Here is a 15,639-nt window from a genome sequence, read left to right as displayed (position 1 = left end):
CACCTTCTCCCCATATCCCTCAATCCCACCTACCCACCTTCTCCCCATATCCCCCAATCCCACCTACCCACCTTCTCCCCATATCCCCAAATCCCACCTACCCACCTTCTCCCCATATCCCCCAATCCACCTTCTCCCCATATCCCCCAATCCCACCTACCCACCTTCTCCCCATATCCCCCAATCCCACCTACCCACCTTCTCCCCATATGCCCCAATCCCACCTACCCACCTTCTCCCCATATGCCCCAATCCCACCTCCTTACCTTCTCCCCATATCCCCCAATCCCACCTACCCACCTTCTCCCCATATCCCCCAATCCCACCTACCCACCTTCTCCCCATATCCCCCAATCCCACCTACCCACCTTCTCCCCATATCCCCCAATCCCCACCTACCCTCCTTATCCCCAACTACCCACCTTATCCCTCAATCTCTTCCTAGAAACACAGGTAATTGTCTCTTGATCCCGTTCATACTGTCCAATTTAAGATCCTTCCCTGGGAATTTATCCCACAGTTTGATTGTCCTTTGGGTGTTTCACACCCCCTGACACCCCATCTTACGCCTCACTTCCTCATTTTCAACAAATCTCCCTGCGATTTGCCTCTAATCATGTTGGGTACGGTGGTGTGATGGTTAGTTTACTCGACTAGTTTTCCCTAAGCCTGGGCTAATAATCTCCAGAAAGGTGAGTTCAAATCTCACTATAGCAGTCTGGGAATTTAAATTCAGCTTTTCAAAAGTCTGGAAATAAAATGCTTGTGTCAGTAAAAGTGACCATGAAATTGTCGGATTGTTGTAAAAACCCAACTGGTTTATTAATGTCCTTTAGGGAAGGAAACCTGCCGTCCTTACCCGGTCTGGCCTATACATGACTCCAGTCTCTTAACTGCCCTCCAACAAGCCACTCAGTTGTATCAAACCAGGGCAACTAGGGATGGGTAATAAATGCTGGCCTTGCCAGCAATGCCCACGTCTCAAGAATTAATTAAAAAGTAAATCCCATTTGTCAACTTGCTTCAGAATGTTGAAACCTTCAGTGTGACCAGCTACTTTCATCGTCCCGAACAACTGAACATGATTGCTACCCGAAGACAGAGTGCCCAGTTGACCCTCAGTCTGCATGACTTTCCAGGGCAACATCCCAAAGTAACACTTCATAAAAAAATTTAGGACAATTTCCGAAGAGATCTGGTCAGATCCTGAACTCTGTGTGTATCTGTGTATGTGTCTCTGTGTCACGATGTGTATGTGTTTGTCTAAATGTGTATACATGTGTGTCTGTGTATATTTGCACACCTGTGTATGTCAGTATTAATGTGTGTGTCTGTGCATGTGTGAATTTATGTGTGTCTATGAATGTGTATCTCTGTGTATGCGTCTGTGTGTATATGTGTGTGTGTGATGTTTGATAACACAGGAGAAACGCATCCTTCAGTAAAGCCGCCAGTTGTTGGACCCAATTCCTCTCTCCCAGTCCAGCTGTTGGACCCTGTTCCTCTCTCCAACTCCAGCTGTTGGACCCTGTTCCTCTCTCCCAGTCCAGTTCAATGACCCTGTTCCTCACTCCCACTCCAGCTGTTGGACCCTGTCCCTCTCTCCCAGTCCAGCTGTTGGACCCTGTCCCTCTCTCCCAGTCCAGCTGTTGGACCCTGTCCCTCTCTCCCAGTCCAGCTGTTGGACCCAGTCCCTCTCTCCAAGTCCAGTTGTTGGACCCTGTTCCTCTCTCCCAGTCCAGTTGTTGGACCCTGTTCCTCTCTCCAAGTCCAGCTGTTGGACCCTGTAACTCTCTCCCAGCCCAGCTGTTGGACCCTGTCCCTCTCTCCCAGCCCAGTTGTTGGACCCTGTTCCTCTCTCCAAGTCCAGCTGTTGGACCCTGTTCCTCGTTCCCAGTCCAGTTGTTGGACCCTGTTCCTCTCTCCCAGTCCAGTTGTTGGACCCTGTTCCTCTCTCCCACTCCAGCTGTTGGACCCTGTCCCTCTCTCCCACTCCAGTTGTTGGACCCTGTTCCTCTCTCCCAGCCCAGCTGTTGGACCCTGTTCCTCTCTCCCAGTCATGTTGTTGGACCCTGTTCCTCTCTCCCAGCCCACCTGTTGGACCCTGTTCCTCTCTCCCAGTCCAGTTGTTGGACCCTGTTCCTCTCTCCCAGTCCAGCTGTTGGAAACCAGTTCCTCTCTCCCACTCCAGTTGTTGGACCCTGTTCCTCTCTCCCAGTCCAGCTGTTGGACCCTGTTCCTCTCTCCTAGTCCAGTTGTTGGACCCTGTCCCTCTCTCCCAGTCCAGCTGTTGGACCCAATTCCTCTCTCCCAGTCCAGCTGTTGGACCCTGTTCCTCTCTCCAACTCCAGCTGTTGGACCCTGTTCCTCTCTCCCAGTCCAGTTCAATGACCCTGTTCCTCACTCCCACTCCAGCTGTTGGACCCTGTCCCTCTCTCCCAGTCCAGCTGTTGGACCCTGTCCCTCTCTCCCAGTCCAGCTGTTGGACCCTGTCCCTCTCTCCCAGTCCAGCTGTTGGACCCAGTCCCTCTCTCCAAGTCCAGTTGTTGGACCCTGTTCCTCTTTCCCAGTCCAGTTGTTGGACCCTGTTCCTCTCTCCAAGTCCAGCTGTTGGACCCTGTAACTCTCTCCCAGCCCAGCTGTTGGACCCTGTCCCTCTCTCTCAGTCCAGTTGTTGTACCCTGTTCCTCTCTCCCAGTCCAGTTGTTGGACCCTGTTCCTCTCTCCAAGTCCAGCTGTTGGACCCTGTTCCTCTCTCCCAGCCCAGCTGTTGGACCCTGTTCCTCTCTCCCAGCCCAGTTGTTGGACCCTGTTCCTCTCTCCAAGTCCAGCTGTTGGACCCTGTTCCTCGTTCCCAGTCCAGTTGTTGGACCCTGTCCCTCTCTCCCACTCCAGTTGTTGGACCCTGTCCCTCTCTCCCACTCCAGTTGTTGGACCCTGTTCCTCTCTCCCAGCCCAGCTGTTGGACCCTGTTCCTCTCTCCCAGTCATGTTGTTGGACCCTGTTCCTCTCTCCCAGCCCAGCTGTTGGACCATGTTCCTCTCTCCCAGTCCAGTTGTTGGACCCTGTTCCTCTCTCCCAGTCCAGCTGTTGGAAACCAGTTCCTCTCTCCCACTCCAGTTGTTGGACCCTGTTCCTCTCTCCTAGTCCAGTTGTTGGACCCTGTCCCTCTCTCCCAGTCCAGCTGTTGGACCCTGTTCCTCTCTCCCAGTCCAGCTGTTGGACCCTGTTCCTCTCACCCAGTCCAGCTGTTGGACCCTGTTCCTCTCTCCCACTCCAGCTGTTGGACCCTGTTCCTCTCTCCCAGTCCAGCTTTTGGACCCTGTTCCTCTCTCCCACTCCAGCTGTTGGACCCTGTTCCTCTCTCCCACTCCAGCTGTTGGACCCTGTTCCTCTCTCCCAGTCCAGTTGTTGGACCCTGTTGATCTCTCCCACTCCAGCTGTTGGACCCTGTTCCTCTCTCCCAGCCCAGTTGTTGGTCCCTGTTCCTCTCTCCAAGTCCAGCTGTTGGACCCTATCCCTCTCTCCCAGTCTAGCTGTTGGTCCCTGTCCCTCTCTCCAAGTCCAGCTGTTGGACCCTGTCCCTCTCTCCCACTCCAGTTGTTGGACCCTGTTCCTCTCTCCCAGCCCAGTTGTTGGACCCTGTTCCTCTCTCCAAGTTCAGCTGTTGGACCCTGTTCCTCTTTCCCAGTCCAGTTGTTGGACCCTGTTCCTCTCTCCAAGTCCAGCTGTTGGGCCCTGTTCCTCTCTCCCAGTCCAGTTGTTGGACCCTTTTCCTCTCTCCAAGTCCAGCTTTTGGCCCCTGTTCCTCTCTCCCAGCCCAGCTGTTGGACCCTGTCCCTCTCTCCCAGTCCAGTTGTTGGACCCCGTTCCTCTCTCCCAGTCCAGTTGTTGGACCCTGTTCCTCTCTCCAAGTCTAGCTGTTGGACCCTGTTCCTCTCTCCAAGTCCAGCTGTTGGGCCCTGTTCCTCTCTCCCAGTCCAGTTGTTGGACCCTGTTCCTATCTCCAAGTCCAGCTTTTGGACCCTGTTCCTCTCTCCCAGCCCAGCTGTTGGACCCTATCCCTCTCTCCCAGTCCAGTTGTTGGACCCTGTTCCTCTCTCCCAGTCCAGTTGTTGGACCCTGTTCCTCTCTCCAAGTCCAGCTGTTGGACTCTGTTCCTCTCTCCCAGTCCAGTTGTTGGACCCTGTTTCTCTCTCCAAGTCCAGTTGTTGGACCCTGTCCCTCTCTCCCACTCCAGTTGTTGCACCCTGTTCCTCTCTCACAGTCCAGTTGTTGGACCCTGTTCCTCTCTCCCAGTCCAGCTGTCGGACCCTGTCCCTCACTCCCAGTCCAGTTGTTGGACCCTGTTCCTCTCTCCCAGCCCAGTTGTTGGACCCTGTTCCTCTCTCCAAGTCCAGCTGTTGGACCCTGTTCCTCTCTCCCAGTCCAGCTGTCGGACCCTGTCCCTCACTCCCAGTCCAGTTGTTGGACCCTGTTCCTCTCTCCAAGTCCAGCTGTTGGACCCTGTTCCTCTTTCCCAGTCCAGTTGTTGGACCCTGTTCCTCTCTCCAAGTCCAGCTGCTGGACCCTGTCCCTCTCACCCAGTCCAGTTGTTGGACCCTGTCCCTCTCACCCAGTCCAGCTGTTGGACCCTGTCCCTCTCTCCCACTCCAGTTGTTGCACCCAGTTCCTCTCTCCCAGTCCAGATGTTGGACTTTGTTCCTCTCTCCCACTCCAGCTGTTGGACCCTGTCCCTCTCTCCCACTCCAGTTGTTGGACCGTGTTCCTCTCTCCCAGCCCAGCTGTTGGACCCTGTTCCTCTCTCCCAGTCATGTTGTTGGGCCCTGTTCCTCTCTCCCAGCCCAGCTGTTGGACCCTGTTCCTCTCTCCCACTCCAGTTGTTGGAACCTGTTGCTCTCTCCCAGTCCAGCTGTTGGACCCTGTCCCTCTCTCCCAGTCCAGCTGTTGGACCCTGTCCCTCTCTCCCACTCCAGTTGTTGCACCCTGTTCCTCTCTCACAGTCCAGTTGTTGGACCCTGTTCCTCTCTCCCAGTCCAGCTGTCGGACCCTGTCCCTCACTCCCAGTCCAGTTGTTGGACCCTGTTCCTCTCTCCCAGCCCAGTTGTTGGACCCTGTTCCTCTCTCCAAGTCCAGCTGTTGGACCCTGTTCCTCTTTCCCAGTCCAGTTGTTGGACCCTGTTCCTCTCTCCAAGTCCAGCTGCTGGACCCTGTTCCTCTCTCCCAGTCCAGTTGTTGGACCCTGTCCCTCTCACCCAGTCCAGCTGTTGGACCCTGTCCCTCTCTCCCACTCCAGTTGTTGCACCCAGTTCCTCTCTCCCAGTCCAGATGTTGGACTTTGTTCCTCTCTCCCACTCCAGCTGTTGGACCCTGTCCCTCTCTCCCACTCCAGTTGTTGGACCGTGTTCCTCTCTCCCAGCCCAGCTGTTGGACCCTGTTCCTCTCTCCCAGTCATGTTGTTGGGCCCTGTTCCTCTCTCCCAGCCCAGCTGTTGGACCCTGTTCCTCTCTCCCACTCCAGTTGTTGGAACCTGTTGCTCTCTCCCAGTCCAGCTGTTGGACCCTGTCCCTCTCTCCCAGTCCAGCTGTTGGACCCTGTCCCTCTCTCCCAGTCCAGTTGTTGGACCCTGTTCCTCTCTCCCACTCCAGTTGTTGCACCCTGTTCCTCTCTCACAGTCCAGTTGTTGGACCCTGTTCCTCTCTCCCAGTCCAGCTGTTGGACCCTGTTCCTCTCTCCAAGTCCAGCTGCTGGACCCTGTTCCTCTCTCCCAGTCCAGTTGTTGGACCCTGTTCCTCTCTCCCAGTCCAGTTGTTGGACCCTGTCCCTCTCACCCAGTCCAGCTGTTGGACCCTGTCCCTCTCTCCCACTTCAGTTATTGCACCCTGTTCCTCTCTCCCAGTCCAGATGTTGGACTTTGTTCCTCTCTCCCACTCCAGCTGTTGGACCCTGTCCCTCTCTCCCAATCCAGTTGTTGGACCGTGTTCCTCTCTCCCAGCCCAGCTGTTGGACCCTGTTCCTCTCTCCCAGTCATGTTGTTGGACCCTGTTCCTCTCTCCCAGCCCAGCTGTTGGACCCTGTTCCTCTCTCCCACTCCAGTTGTTGGAACCTGTTCCTCTCTCCCAGTCCAGCTGTTGGACCCTGTCCCTCTCTCCCAGTCCAGCTGTTGGACCCTGTCCCTCTCTCCCAGTCCAGTTGTTGGACCCTGTTCCTCTCTCCCAGTCCAGTTGTTGGACCCTGTTCCTCTCTCCAAATCCAGCTGTTGGACCCTATTCCTCTCTCCAAGTCCAGTTGTTGGACCCTGTTCCTCTCTCCCAGCCCAGTTGTTGGTCCCTGTTCCTCTCTCCAAGTCCAGCTGTTGGACCCTGTTCCTCCCTCCCAGTCCAGTTGTTGGACCCTGTTCCTCTCTCCAAGTCCAGCAGTTGGACCCTGTTCCTCTCTCCCAGTCCAGTAGTTGGACCCTGTTCCTCTCTCCCAGTCCAGTTGTTGGACCCTGTCCCTCTCTTCCAGTCCAGCTGTTGGACCCTGTCCCTCTCTCCCACTCCAGTTGTTGCACCCTGTTCCTCTCTTCCAGTCCAGTTGTTGGACCCTGTTCCTCTCTCCCAGTCCAGCTGTTGGACCCTGTCCCTCTCTCCCAGTCCAGCTGTTGGACCCTGTCCCTCTCTCCCAGTCCAGTTGTTGGACCCTGTTCCTCTCTCCCAGACCAGTTGTTGGACCCTGTTCCTCTCTCCCAGCCCAGCTGTTGGACCCTGTCCCTCTCTCCCACTCCAGTTGTTGCACCCTGTTCCTCTCTTCCAGTCCAGTTGTTGGACCCTGTTCCTCTCTCCCAGTCCAGCTGTTGGACCCTGTCCCTCTCTCCCAGTCCAGCTGTTGGACCCTGTCCCTCTCTCCCAGTCCAGCTGTTGGACCCTGTTCCTCTCTCCCAGTCCAGTTGTTGGACCCTGTTCCTCTCTCCAAGCCCAGCTGTTGGACCCTGTTCCTCTCTCCCAGCCCAGCTGTTGGACCCTGTTCCTCTCTCCCAGCCCAGTTGTTGGACCCTGTTCCTCTCTCCAAGTCCAGCTGTTGGACCCTGTTCCTCGTTCCCAGTCCAGTTGTTGGACCCTGTTCCTCTCTCCCAGTCCAGTTGTTGGAACCTGTTCCTCTCTCCCACTCCAGCTGTTGGACCCTGTCCCTCTCTCCCACTCCAGTTGTTGGACCCTGTTCCTCTCTCCCAGTCCAGCTGTTGGACCCTGTCCCTCTCTCCCAGTCCAGCTGTTGGACCCTGTCCCTCTCTCCCAGTCCAGTTGTTGGACCCTGTTCCTCTCTCCCAGTCCAGTTGTTGGACCCTGTTCCTCTCTCCAAATCCAGCTGTTGGACCCTATTCCTCTCTCCAAGTCCAGCTGTTGGACCCTGTTCCTCTCTCCCAGCCCAGTTGTTGGTCCCTGTTCCTCTCTCCAAGTCCAGCTGTTGGACCCTGTTCCTCCCTCCCAGTCCAGTTGTTGGACCCTGTTCCTCTCTCCAAGTCCAGCAGTTGGACCCTGTTCCTCTCTCCCAGTCCAGTTGTTGGACCCTGTTCCTCTCTCCCAGTCCAGTTGTTGGACCCTGTTCCTCTCTCCCAGCCCAGCTGTTGGACCCTGTTCCTCTCTCCCACTCCTGCTGTTGGACCCTGTTCCTCTCTCCCAGTCCAGTTGTTGGACCCTGTCCCTCTCTCCCAGTCCAGCTGTTGGACCCTGTTCCTCTCTCCCAGTCCAGTTGTTGGACCCTGTTCCTCTCTCCCAGTCCAGCTGTTGGACCCTGTTCCTCTCTCCCACTCCAGTTGTTGGACCCTGTTCCTCTCTCACAGTCCAGCTGTTGGACCCTGTTCCTCTCTCCCAGTCCAGTTGTTGCACCCTGTCCCTCTCCCCCAGTCCAGCTGTTGGACCCTGTTCCTCTCTCCCAGTCCAGCTTTTGGACCCTGTTCCTCTCTCCTACTCCAGCTGTTGGACCCTGTTCCTCTCTCCCACTCCAGCTGTTGGACCCTGTTCCTCTCTCCCAGTCCAGCTGTTGGACCCTGTTCCTCTCTCCCACTTCAGCTGTTGGACCCTGTTCCTCTCTCCCACTCCTACTGTTGGACCCTGTCCCTCTCTCCCAGTCCAGTTGTTGGACCCTGTTCCTCTCTCCAAATCCAGCTTTTGGACCATGTTCCTCTCTCCGACTCCTGCTGTTGGACCCTGTCCCTCTCTCCCAGTCCAGTTGTTGGACCGTGTTCCTTTCTCCAAATCCAGCTTTTGGACCCTGTTCCTCTCTCCCACTCCTGCTGTTGGACCCTGTTCCTCTCTCCCAGTCCAGTTGTTGGACCCTGTCCCTCTCTCCCAGTCCAGTTGTTGGACCCTGTTCCTCTCTCCCAGTCCAGTTGTTGGACCCTGTTCCTCTCTCCAAATCCAGCTGTCGGACCCTGTTCCTCTCTCCAAGTCCAGCTGTTGGACCCTGTTTCTCTCTCCCAGCCCAATTGTTGGTCCCTGTTCCTCTCTCCAAGTCCAGCTGTTGGACCCTGTTCCTCCCTCCCAGTCCAGTTTTTGGACCCTGTTCCTCTCTCCCAGTCCAGCAGTTGGACCCTGTTCCTCTCTCCCAGTCCAGTAGTTGGACCCTGTTCCTCTCTCCCAGTCCAGTTGTTGGACCCTGTCCCTCTCTTCCAGTCCAGCTGTTGGACCCTGTCCCTCTCTCCCACTCCAGTTGTTGCACCCTGTTCCTCTCTTCCAGTCCAGTTGTTGGACCCTGTCCCTCTCTCCCAGTCCAGCTGTTGGACCCTGTCCCTCTCTCCCAGTCCAGTTGTTGGACCCTGTTCCTCTCTCCCAGTCCAGTTGTTGGACCCTGTTCCTCTCTCCCAGTCCAGTTGTTGGACCCTGTTCCTCTCTCCCACTCCTGCTGTTGGACCCTGTTCCTCTCTCCCAGTCCAGTTGTTGGACCCTGTCCCTCTCTCCCAGTCCAGTTGTTGGACCCTGTTCCTCTCTCCAAATCCAGCTGTTGGACTCTGTTCCTCTCTCCCAGCCCAGTTGTTGGTCCCTGTTCCTCTCTCCAAATCCAGCTGTTGGACTCTGTTCCTCCCTCCCAGTCCAGTTGTTGGACCCTGTTCCTCTCTCCCAGTCCAGCAGTTGGACCCTGTTCCTCTCTCCCAGTCCAGCAGTTGGACCCTGTTCCTCTCTCCCAGTCCAGCTGTTGGACCCTGTCCCTCTCTTCCAGTCCAGCTGTTGGACCCTGTCCCTCTCTCCCACTCCAGTTGTTGCACCCTGTTCCTCTCTTCCAGTCCAGTTGTTGGACCCTGTTCCTCTCTCCCAGCCCAGCTGTTGGACCCTGTTCCTCTCTTCCAGTCCAGTTGTTGGACCCTGTTCCTCTCTCCCAGTCCAGCTGTTGGACCCTGTTCCTCTCTCCCAGTCCAGCAGTTGGACCCTGTCCCTCTCTTCCAGTCCAGCTGTTGGACCCTGTCCCTCTCTACCACTCCAGTTGTTGCACCCTGTTCCTCTCTTCCAGTCCAGTTGTTGGACCCTGTTCCTCTCTCCCAGTCCAGCTGTTGGACCCTGTCCCTCTCTCCCAGTCCAGTTGTTGGACCCTGTTCCTCTCTCCCAGTCGAGTTGTTGGACCCTGTTCCTCTCTCCCAGCCCAGTTGTTGGACCCTGTTCCTCTCTCCCAGTCCAGTTGTTGGACCCTGTTCCTCTCTCCCAGTCCAGCTGTTGGACCCTGTCCCTCTCTCCCAGTCCAGCTGTTGGACCCTGTCCCTCTCTCCCAGTCCAGCTGTTGGACCCTGTCCCTCTCTCCCAGTCCAGCTGTTGGACCCTGTCCCTCTCTCCCAGTCCAGTTGTTGGACCCTGTCCCTCTCTCCCAGCCCAGTTTTTGGACCCTGTCCCTCTCTCCCAGTCCAGTTGATGGACCCTGTCCCTCTCTCCCAGTCCAGTTGTTGAACCCTGTCCCTCTCTCCCAGCCCAGTTTTTGGACCCTGCCCCTCTCTCCCAGCCCAGTTGATGGACCCTGTCCCTCTCTCCCACTCCAGCTGTTGAACCCTGTCCCTCTCTCCCAGCCCAGTTTTTGGACCCTGTTCCTCTCTCCCAGTCCAGTTGTTGGACCCTGTTCCTCTCTCCCAGTCCAGCTGTTGGACCCTGTCCCTCTCTCCCAGTCCAGCTGTTGGACCCTGTCCCTCTCTCCCAGTCCAGCTGTTGGACCCTGTCCCTCTCTCCCAGTCCAGTTGATGGACCCTGTCCCTCTCTCCCAGTCCAGTTGTTGGACCCTGTCCCTCACTCCCAGCCCAGTTTTTGGACCCTGCCCCTCTCTCCCAGCCCAGTGTCCCACAGCTCAGGCTCTGTACTCACCCACAAGCCGCCGGCGAACCCTCTGAGAATGCTCAGCCTGTTTCTCTTCAGTCCTCCTGACTTTTTATAGCCCGCCCCCGACTCAACCTGCTCCCTTTTGTTTATAAAAACAGCTAAAGTTACTCGGGGGGGGTTTAACGAAAAAAAAGGTCGGTGACGCAATTACGAAAAAAAAACGCCACAATCTGGAGCTTTTTATGGAAAGATTGGGTCTAAAAATAGCTGGCAGAGAGAGTCTGTCTCCCCTGGGAGTGGGGTCAGACTCCAGATCACTGCTATAAACTGCTCAAGACTCCCAAACAGGCTCCAGTCCCACTGAAATTTACAACTTTAACATAGATCAGGTTAACACCACACAAACTCGCACCTCTCTCATTCTCCTGGTTTACACTTTATTGCGGATGGGGTGGTGGGGGAAGAGAAGAGAGGAATATCCAGAGAGACAGGCAGAGGGTGAGAAAGGGACAGAGAGAAACTATTCCCTCTGCTGAGGGAGAGTCCAGAACAAGGGGGCAGAACCTTAAAATTAGAGCCGGGCCGTTCAGGGGTGATGTCAGGAAGCACTTCTTCACACAAAGGGGAGTGGGAATCTGGAAAACTCTCCCCCAAAAAAGGCTGTGGATGCTGGGGGGCAATTGGAGCTTTCAGGACTGAGATCGATAGATTTTTGTTGGGTCGGGGATCGGGGTTTGGAGCGAAGGGGGGGGAAACGGGGTGAGGTACAGATCGGTCATGATCGGACTGAATGGCCTCCTCCTGTTCCTGTGGAACAGGTCCGAGGGGCTGAATGGCCTCCTCCTGTTCCTATCGTTAATTGGCCCCAGGGAACCACAGGCCCATTATTCTAACATCAACTCAGGTGAAATAATTGGAATGTCTGCTCTCACAACTGCAGATTGGGCACAAAATAAGTCAAACACCAGATCATAAAATGCCAGCTTTATATTTTTATACAAGTGCATTGACAAATTTGTTTTTACAAAAAGAAAGAGAAAATAAATCCCATGTTGCTCGAGTTGTCGGCTCACTGTCGAGTCACTCGGTTCAGGTCACTCCCACGCTGACCCTGGACCACGGGCGGAGGGTCTCGGTTCGGGTCACTCCCACGCTGACCCTGGACCACGGGCGGAGGGTCTCGGTTCGGGTCACTCCCACGCTGACCCTGGACCACGGGCGGAGGGTCTCGGTTCGGGTCACTCCCACGCTGACCCTGGGCGGAGGGTCTCGGTTCGGGTCACTCCCACGCTGACCCTGGGCGGAGGCTCTCGGCTCGGGTCACTCCCACGCTGACCCTGGGCGGAGGCTCTCGGCTCGGGTCACTCCCACGCTGACCCTGGGCGGAGGGTCTCGGCTCGGGTCACTCCCACGCTGACCCTGGGCGGAGGGTCTCGGCTCGGGTCACTCCCACGCTGACCCTGGGCGGAGGGTCTCGGCTCGGGTCACTCCCACGCTGACCCTGGGCGGAGGGTCTCGGTTCGGGTCACTCCCACGCTGACCCTGGGCGGAGGGTCTCGGTTCGGGTCACTCCCACGCTGACCCTGGGCCACGGGCGGAGGGTCTCGGTTCGGGTCACTCCCACACTGACCCTGGGCCACGGGCGGAGGGTCTCGGCTCGGGTCACTCCCACACTGACCCTGGGCGGAGGGTCTCGGCTCGGGTCACTCCCACACTGACCCTGGGCGGAGGGTCTCGGTTCGGGTCACTCCCACACTGACCCTGGGCGGAGGGTCTCGGCTCGGGTCACTCCCACACTGACCCTGGGCGGAGGGTCTCGGCTCGGGTCACTCCCACACTGACCCTGGGCGGAGGGTCTCGGTTCAGGTCACTCCCACACTGACCCTGGGCGGAGGGTCTCGGTTCGGGTCACTCCCACGCTGACCCTGGGCCATGGGCGGAGGGTCTCTGTTCGGGTCACTCCCACACTGACCCTGGGCGAAGGGTCTCGGTTCGGGTCACTCCCACACTGACCCTGGGCCACGGGCGGAGGGTCTCTGTTTGGGTCACTCCCACACTGACCCTGGGCGGAGGGTCTCGGCTCGGGTCACTCCCACACTGACCCTGGGCCACGGGCGGAGGGTCTCGGTTCGGGTCACTCCCACACTGACCCTGGGCCACGGGCGGAAGGTCTCGGTTCGGGTCACTCCCACACAGACCCTGGGCCACGGGCGGATGGTCTCGGTTCGGGTCACTCCCACACTGATTCTGGGCGGAGGGTCTCGGTTCGGGTCACTCCCACACTGACCCTGGGCCATGGGTGGAGGCTCTCGGCTCGGGTCACCCTCGAGTTGACCTTTTGCCATAGGCGGAGGCACTCGGGTCGGGTCACTCCTACACTGACCTTGAGCCATGGGCGGAGGCTCTCTGTTTGGGGTCACCCTCGAGTTGACCCCTGGGCGGAGGGTCTCTGTTTGGGGTCACCCTCGAGTTGACCCCTGGGCGGAGGCTCTGTTTGGGGTCACCCTCGAGTTGACCCCTGGGCGGAGGCGCTCACATGATGAACTGCCTGGCCCGTTTCCACTATTTCGATGCGGTGCGCAGTCCAAAATTAAAAGAACAGATGGGTGTGTACAGCAGGCTGGAACCCACTCAACACAAGCCAGGGGCCCCCCGCTCTGAGTTCTCCTCTCCTGCCTGGACAGAGGGTTTAACAGTGGGATGACCAAGCTACAGTGGCTGGACTCCAGCGCCCCCACTACACTCCTCACCAGCATGGCTCTGCAGCAAACCTGTGACGACCAAAGGCAAGGGGGGCTTGACGAGTGGTTCCAATACCGGACTGCAAGGGTCGAGTCTCTGCATCCCACAGTGACCCGGGGAGGAACATCGGGCAGCGGCTGGTCTGCCCCTCGTAGGGAGGGTCTCCTCCCATCCCCGCTCTGGGGCCACTTGGCTGAGCTCAGTCGGGGACGAGTGGCCTCAATGCCCTTGAACTAAAAGGCGAGGGGGGGGGGGGGGAGGGGGAAGAGAGAATCAGCCAGCCTCACTCGATTCTGTGTGCGTGTGTGGAGGAGACTGGGTTCACTTGCTGCACCCCACAGCCAGGAGGTACGGGGGAAGGGAGGGGGTGGAAACAGTGCAGGAGGGGGAAATGATCCTCTCAACCCACCGTGGCCTGTGAAGGTTCAGCCTACGGTGAGGGACAGATTCCACCTCCACCCAGGTGAAAGGGAACATGATATGATACAGTGGGGGTGGGGGAGATTGGGGCTGAAACCAACAATCAGATTCCAAAACCAAGCAGTAATGGTAAACCCATTCATTCACATCATCACAGCCTGAACTAACCTCCTCCCATTTACCACAGGTAGTTCCCAACAGCACCACTCTCAACCAGCGTCGGCACTACTGGCCCTAGTGAAGGAGCAAACCAGCTAGGACCTGGGACGAACCAGAAGATCCAGGTCTGTACTGAGTGAGGGGTCCCTGCAGGACAGAGGGGGGGGGGGGGAGGGGGGTGCTACAATCAATCTCGGTACCCCTGGGTTACCAGCCAGGGTTTCTGCCCCTGATCATTGCCCAGTGAGCCCTGGGTTAGAGAGAGAGGGGAAATCAGCCAGGGTTTCTGCCCCTGATCATTGCCCAGTGAGCCCTGGGTTAGAGAGAGAGGGGAAGTCAGCCAGGGTTTCTGCCCCTGATCATTGCCCAGTGAGCCCTGGGTTAGAGAGAGAGGGGAAATCAGCCAGGGTTTCTGCCCCTGATCATTGCCCAGTGAGCCCTGCGTTAGAGAGAGAGGGGAAATCAGCCAGGGTTTCTGCCCCTGATCATTGCCCAGTGAGCCCTGCGTTAGAGAGAGAGGGGAAATCAGCCAGTGTTCCTGCTCACTGCTGGAGAGAGCGAGCGAGAGAGAGTGAGAGTGAGAGTCTCACTCCCCTGATGAGAGCGGCCAATATCGCCAACCCTGGAACTGTACCCCAGTTCACAGTTCACCCCCTCTCCTGGAGAGGAGCAAACCGGCAGCCACACCAGAACCAAACCAGTGACAGCACCAAGCAGCCGGGGCTCTGCGTGACAACAGGAGAACAAAGGTGACTGCGGCATCTGCCGGGAAGTGCACCAGGCAATACCACAGCTCACTCCTCCTCTTCCCCTCTTCCCTCCCTCCAACCTCCTCCACGCACCAGGTACTGACAAGCTGCTTACAGCACCCCCCCCCCCTCACCCACTCTGCAGGACACTGAGGGCGGGGGTCTTGGACAGGGGTCCATGGGACATCAATTCCCCACACCCCTCCCCCAAAGTTTGTCTGGGATCAGCCAGGCACTCCAGCGGCGCCTGGCTCTGTGCAGGCTGCCAGCGTGACCATTCCCAGGATCAGGACACCCCTCCCTCAATGGGAAAGGGTCACGGACGGCAGTGAACTGGGAAACCCAACAGGGGAAGAAAGTAACTGAAATCACAGCCCGCTGGCAGGGCTCCATCCCAGGTCAGGGGTACAGCCAATCCCGGGATATTTCCTCGGCCCTTGCCCTGCCGTTTGAGGACCTGTAGCCATGGTGACTATACCTCGAACCCGAGCAGTTCCCAGGTCATTTACCACCCACCCCAGCACAGGCAACCCGATTCTTCGAGCACCGGAAACAAAGTACAGTTGCTAAAGTTTCTTTCATTATTTCGACCCCTCTCTCTCTTCACTTCACTCCCCCCACCCCCCGCCCAGCCCAGCAAGAACCCAAATGTCTCAGGGAGCCTCACAGACGCATTCGTGAGACTTCTGGCAAAGCGGCTAACGTGAGGTATATCCGTCATCGAGCACCTTTAGGTAAAAGCATCCAACGCAGTCCGTTCTTAAAACACTCGCGACGCACCGCAGCAAACAACACTCTCCCGCCAATACATCAAAAATATATTTCAGAAAGACCACTTGTTGGTTTTAGCGTTTCCTGCTCTGGGCAAAACTTCACCACAAACTTCCACACAGATTGCCATTCAAACGGTGATGTGTCTTTTTTTTCTCTCTCGTTTGGTGTCGAGGTGAAGTTTGCGCTCTCCTGTCCTTTCCTCTCCCACAGAAGGAAAACCATCCAAGATACAGTTTACAGTCACGGACTGAAGGAAGAGGAGCTTGTTTAGCCGTGGGAGGAGAAGATTGGACGACTGATGTTGCTGTTTGTTGTCATGGCCGTCAGCTCCCACCTGTAACCACAAAATTTGAAAGTGCACGCACATCATTTCGATATATTAATAAATATCTCACGCGCTGCCTAGCCACAAACCACTTGTGTTCATAACTGAGTTAAGTTTGCAACAACATTGAAAACCCACATTTAAACATTCAGAATGGCTAAATTACAAACTTTGGCAGTCAGTTTGTCGATGAACCAAT

The 15,639-nt window shown here is 56.8% G+C and overlaps 1 protein-coding gene across 3 annotated transcripts in view; it reads right to left on the bottom strand.

Annotated features, from left to right (window-relative positions):
• Positions 1-11,240: 11,240 nt before the first annotated feature.
• klhdc3 (kelch domain containing 3) overlaps positions 11,241-15,639 on the bottom strand; it is a 102,819-nt gene continuing 98,420 nt past the window's right edge. For all 3 annotated transcript variants that reach the window (XM_067978023.1, XM_067978021.1, XM_067978022.1), the window contains one exon: positions 11,241-15,449. Coding sequence is in view for 2 of the 3 variants with exons in the window: in XM_067978021.1 (XP_067834122.1) it covers positions 15,383-15,449 (67 nt within the window). In the remaining variant the exon portion in view is untranslated. The remainder of the gene's footprint in view (positions 15,450-15,639) is intronic.

The sequence above is a fragment of the Heptranchias perlo genome, unplaced genomic scaffold (genome assembly GCF_035084215.1).
Source record: "Heptranchias perlo isolate sHepPer1 unplaced genomic scaffold, sHepPer1.hap1 HAP1_SCAFFOLD_206, whole genome shotgun sequence".
Classification (NCBI taxonomy): Eukaryota; Metazoa; Chordata; class Chondrichthyes; order Hexanchiformes; family Hexanchidae; genus Heptranchias; species Heptranchias perlo.
The sequence above is the reverse complement of the archived record's forward strand: the minus strand, read 5'-3'. Positions and strand labels throughout refer to the sequence as shown.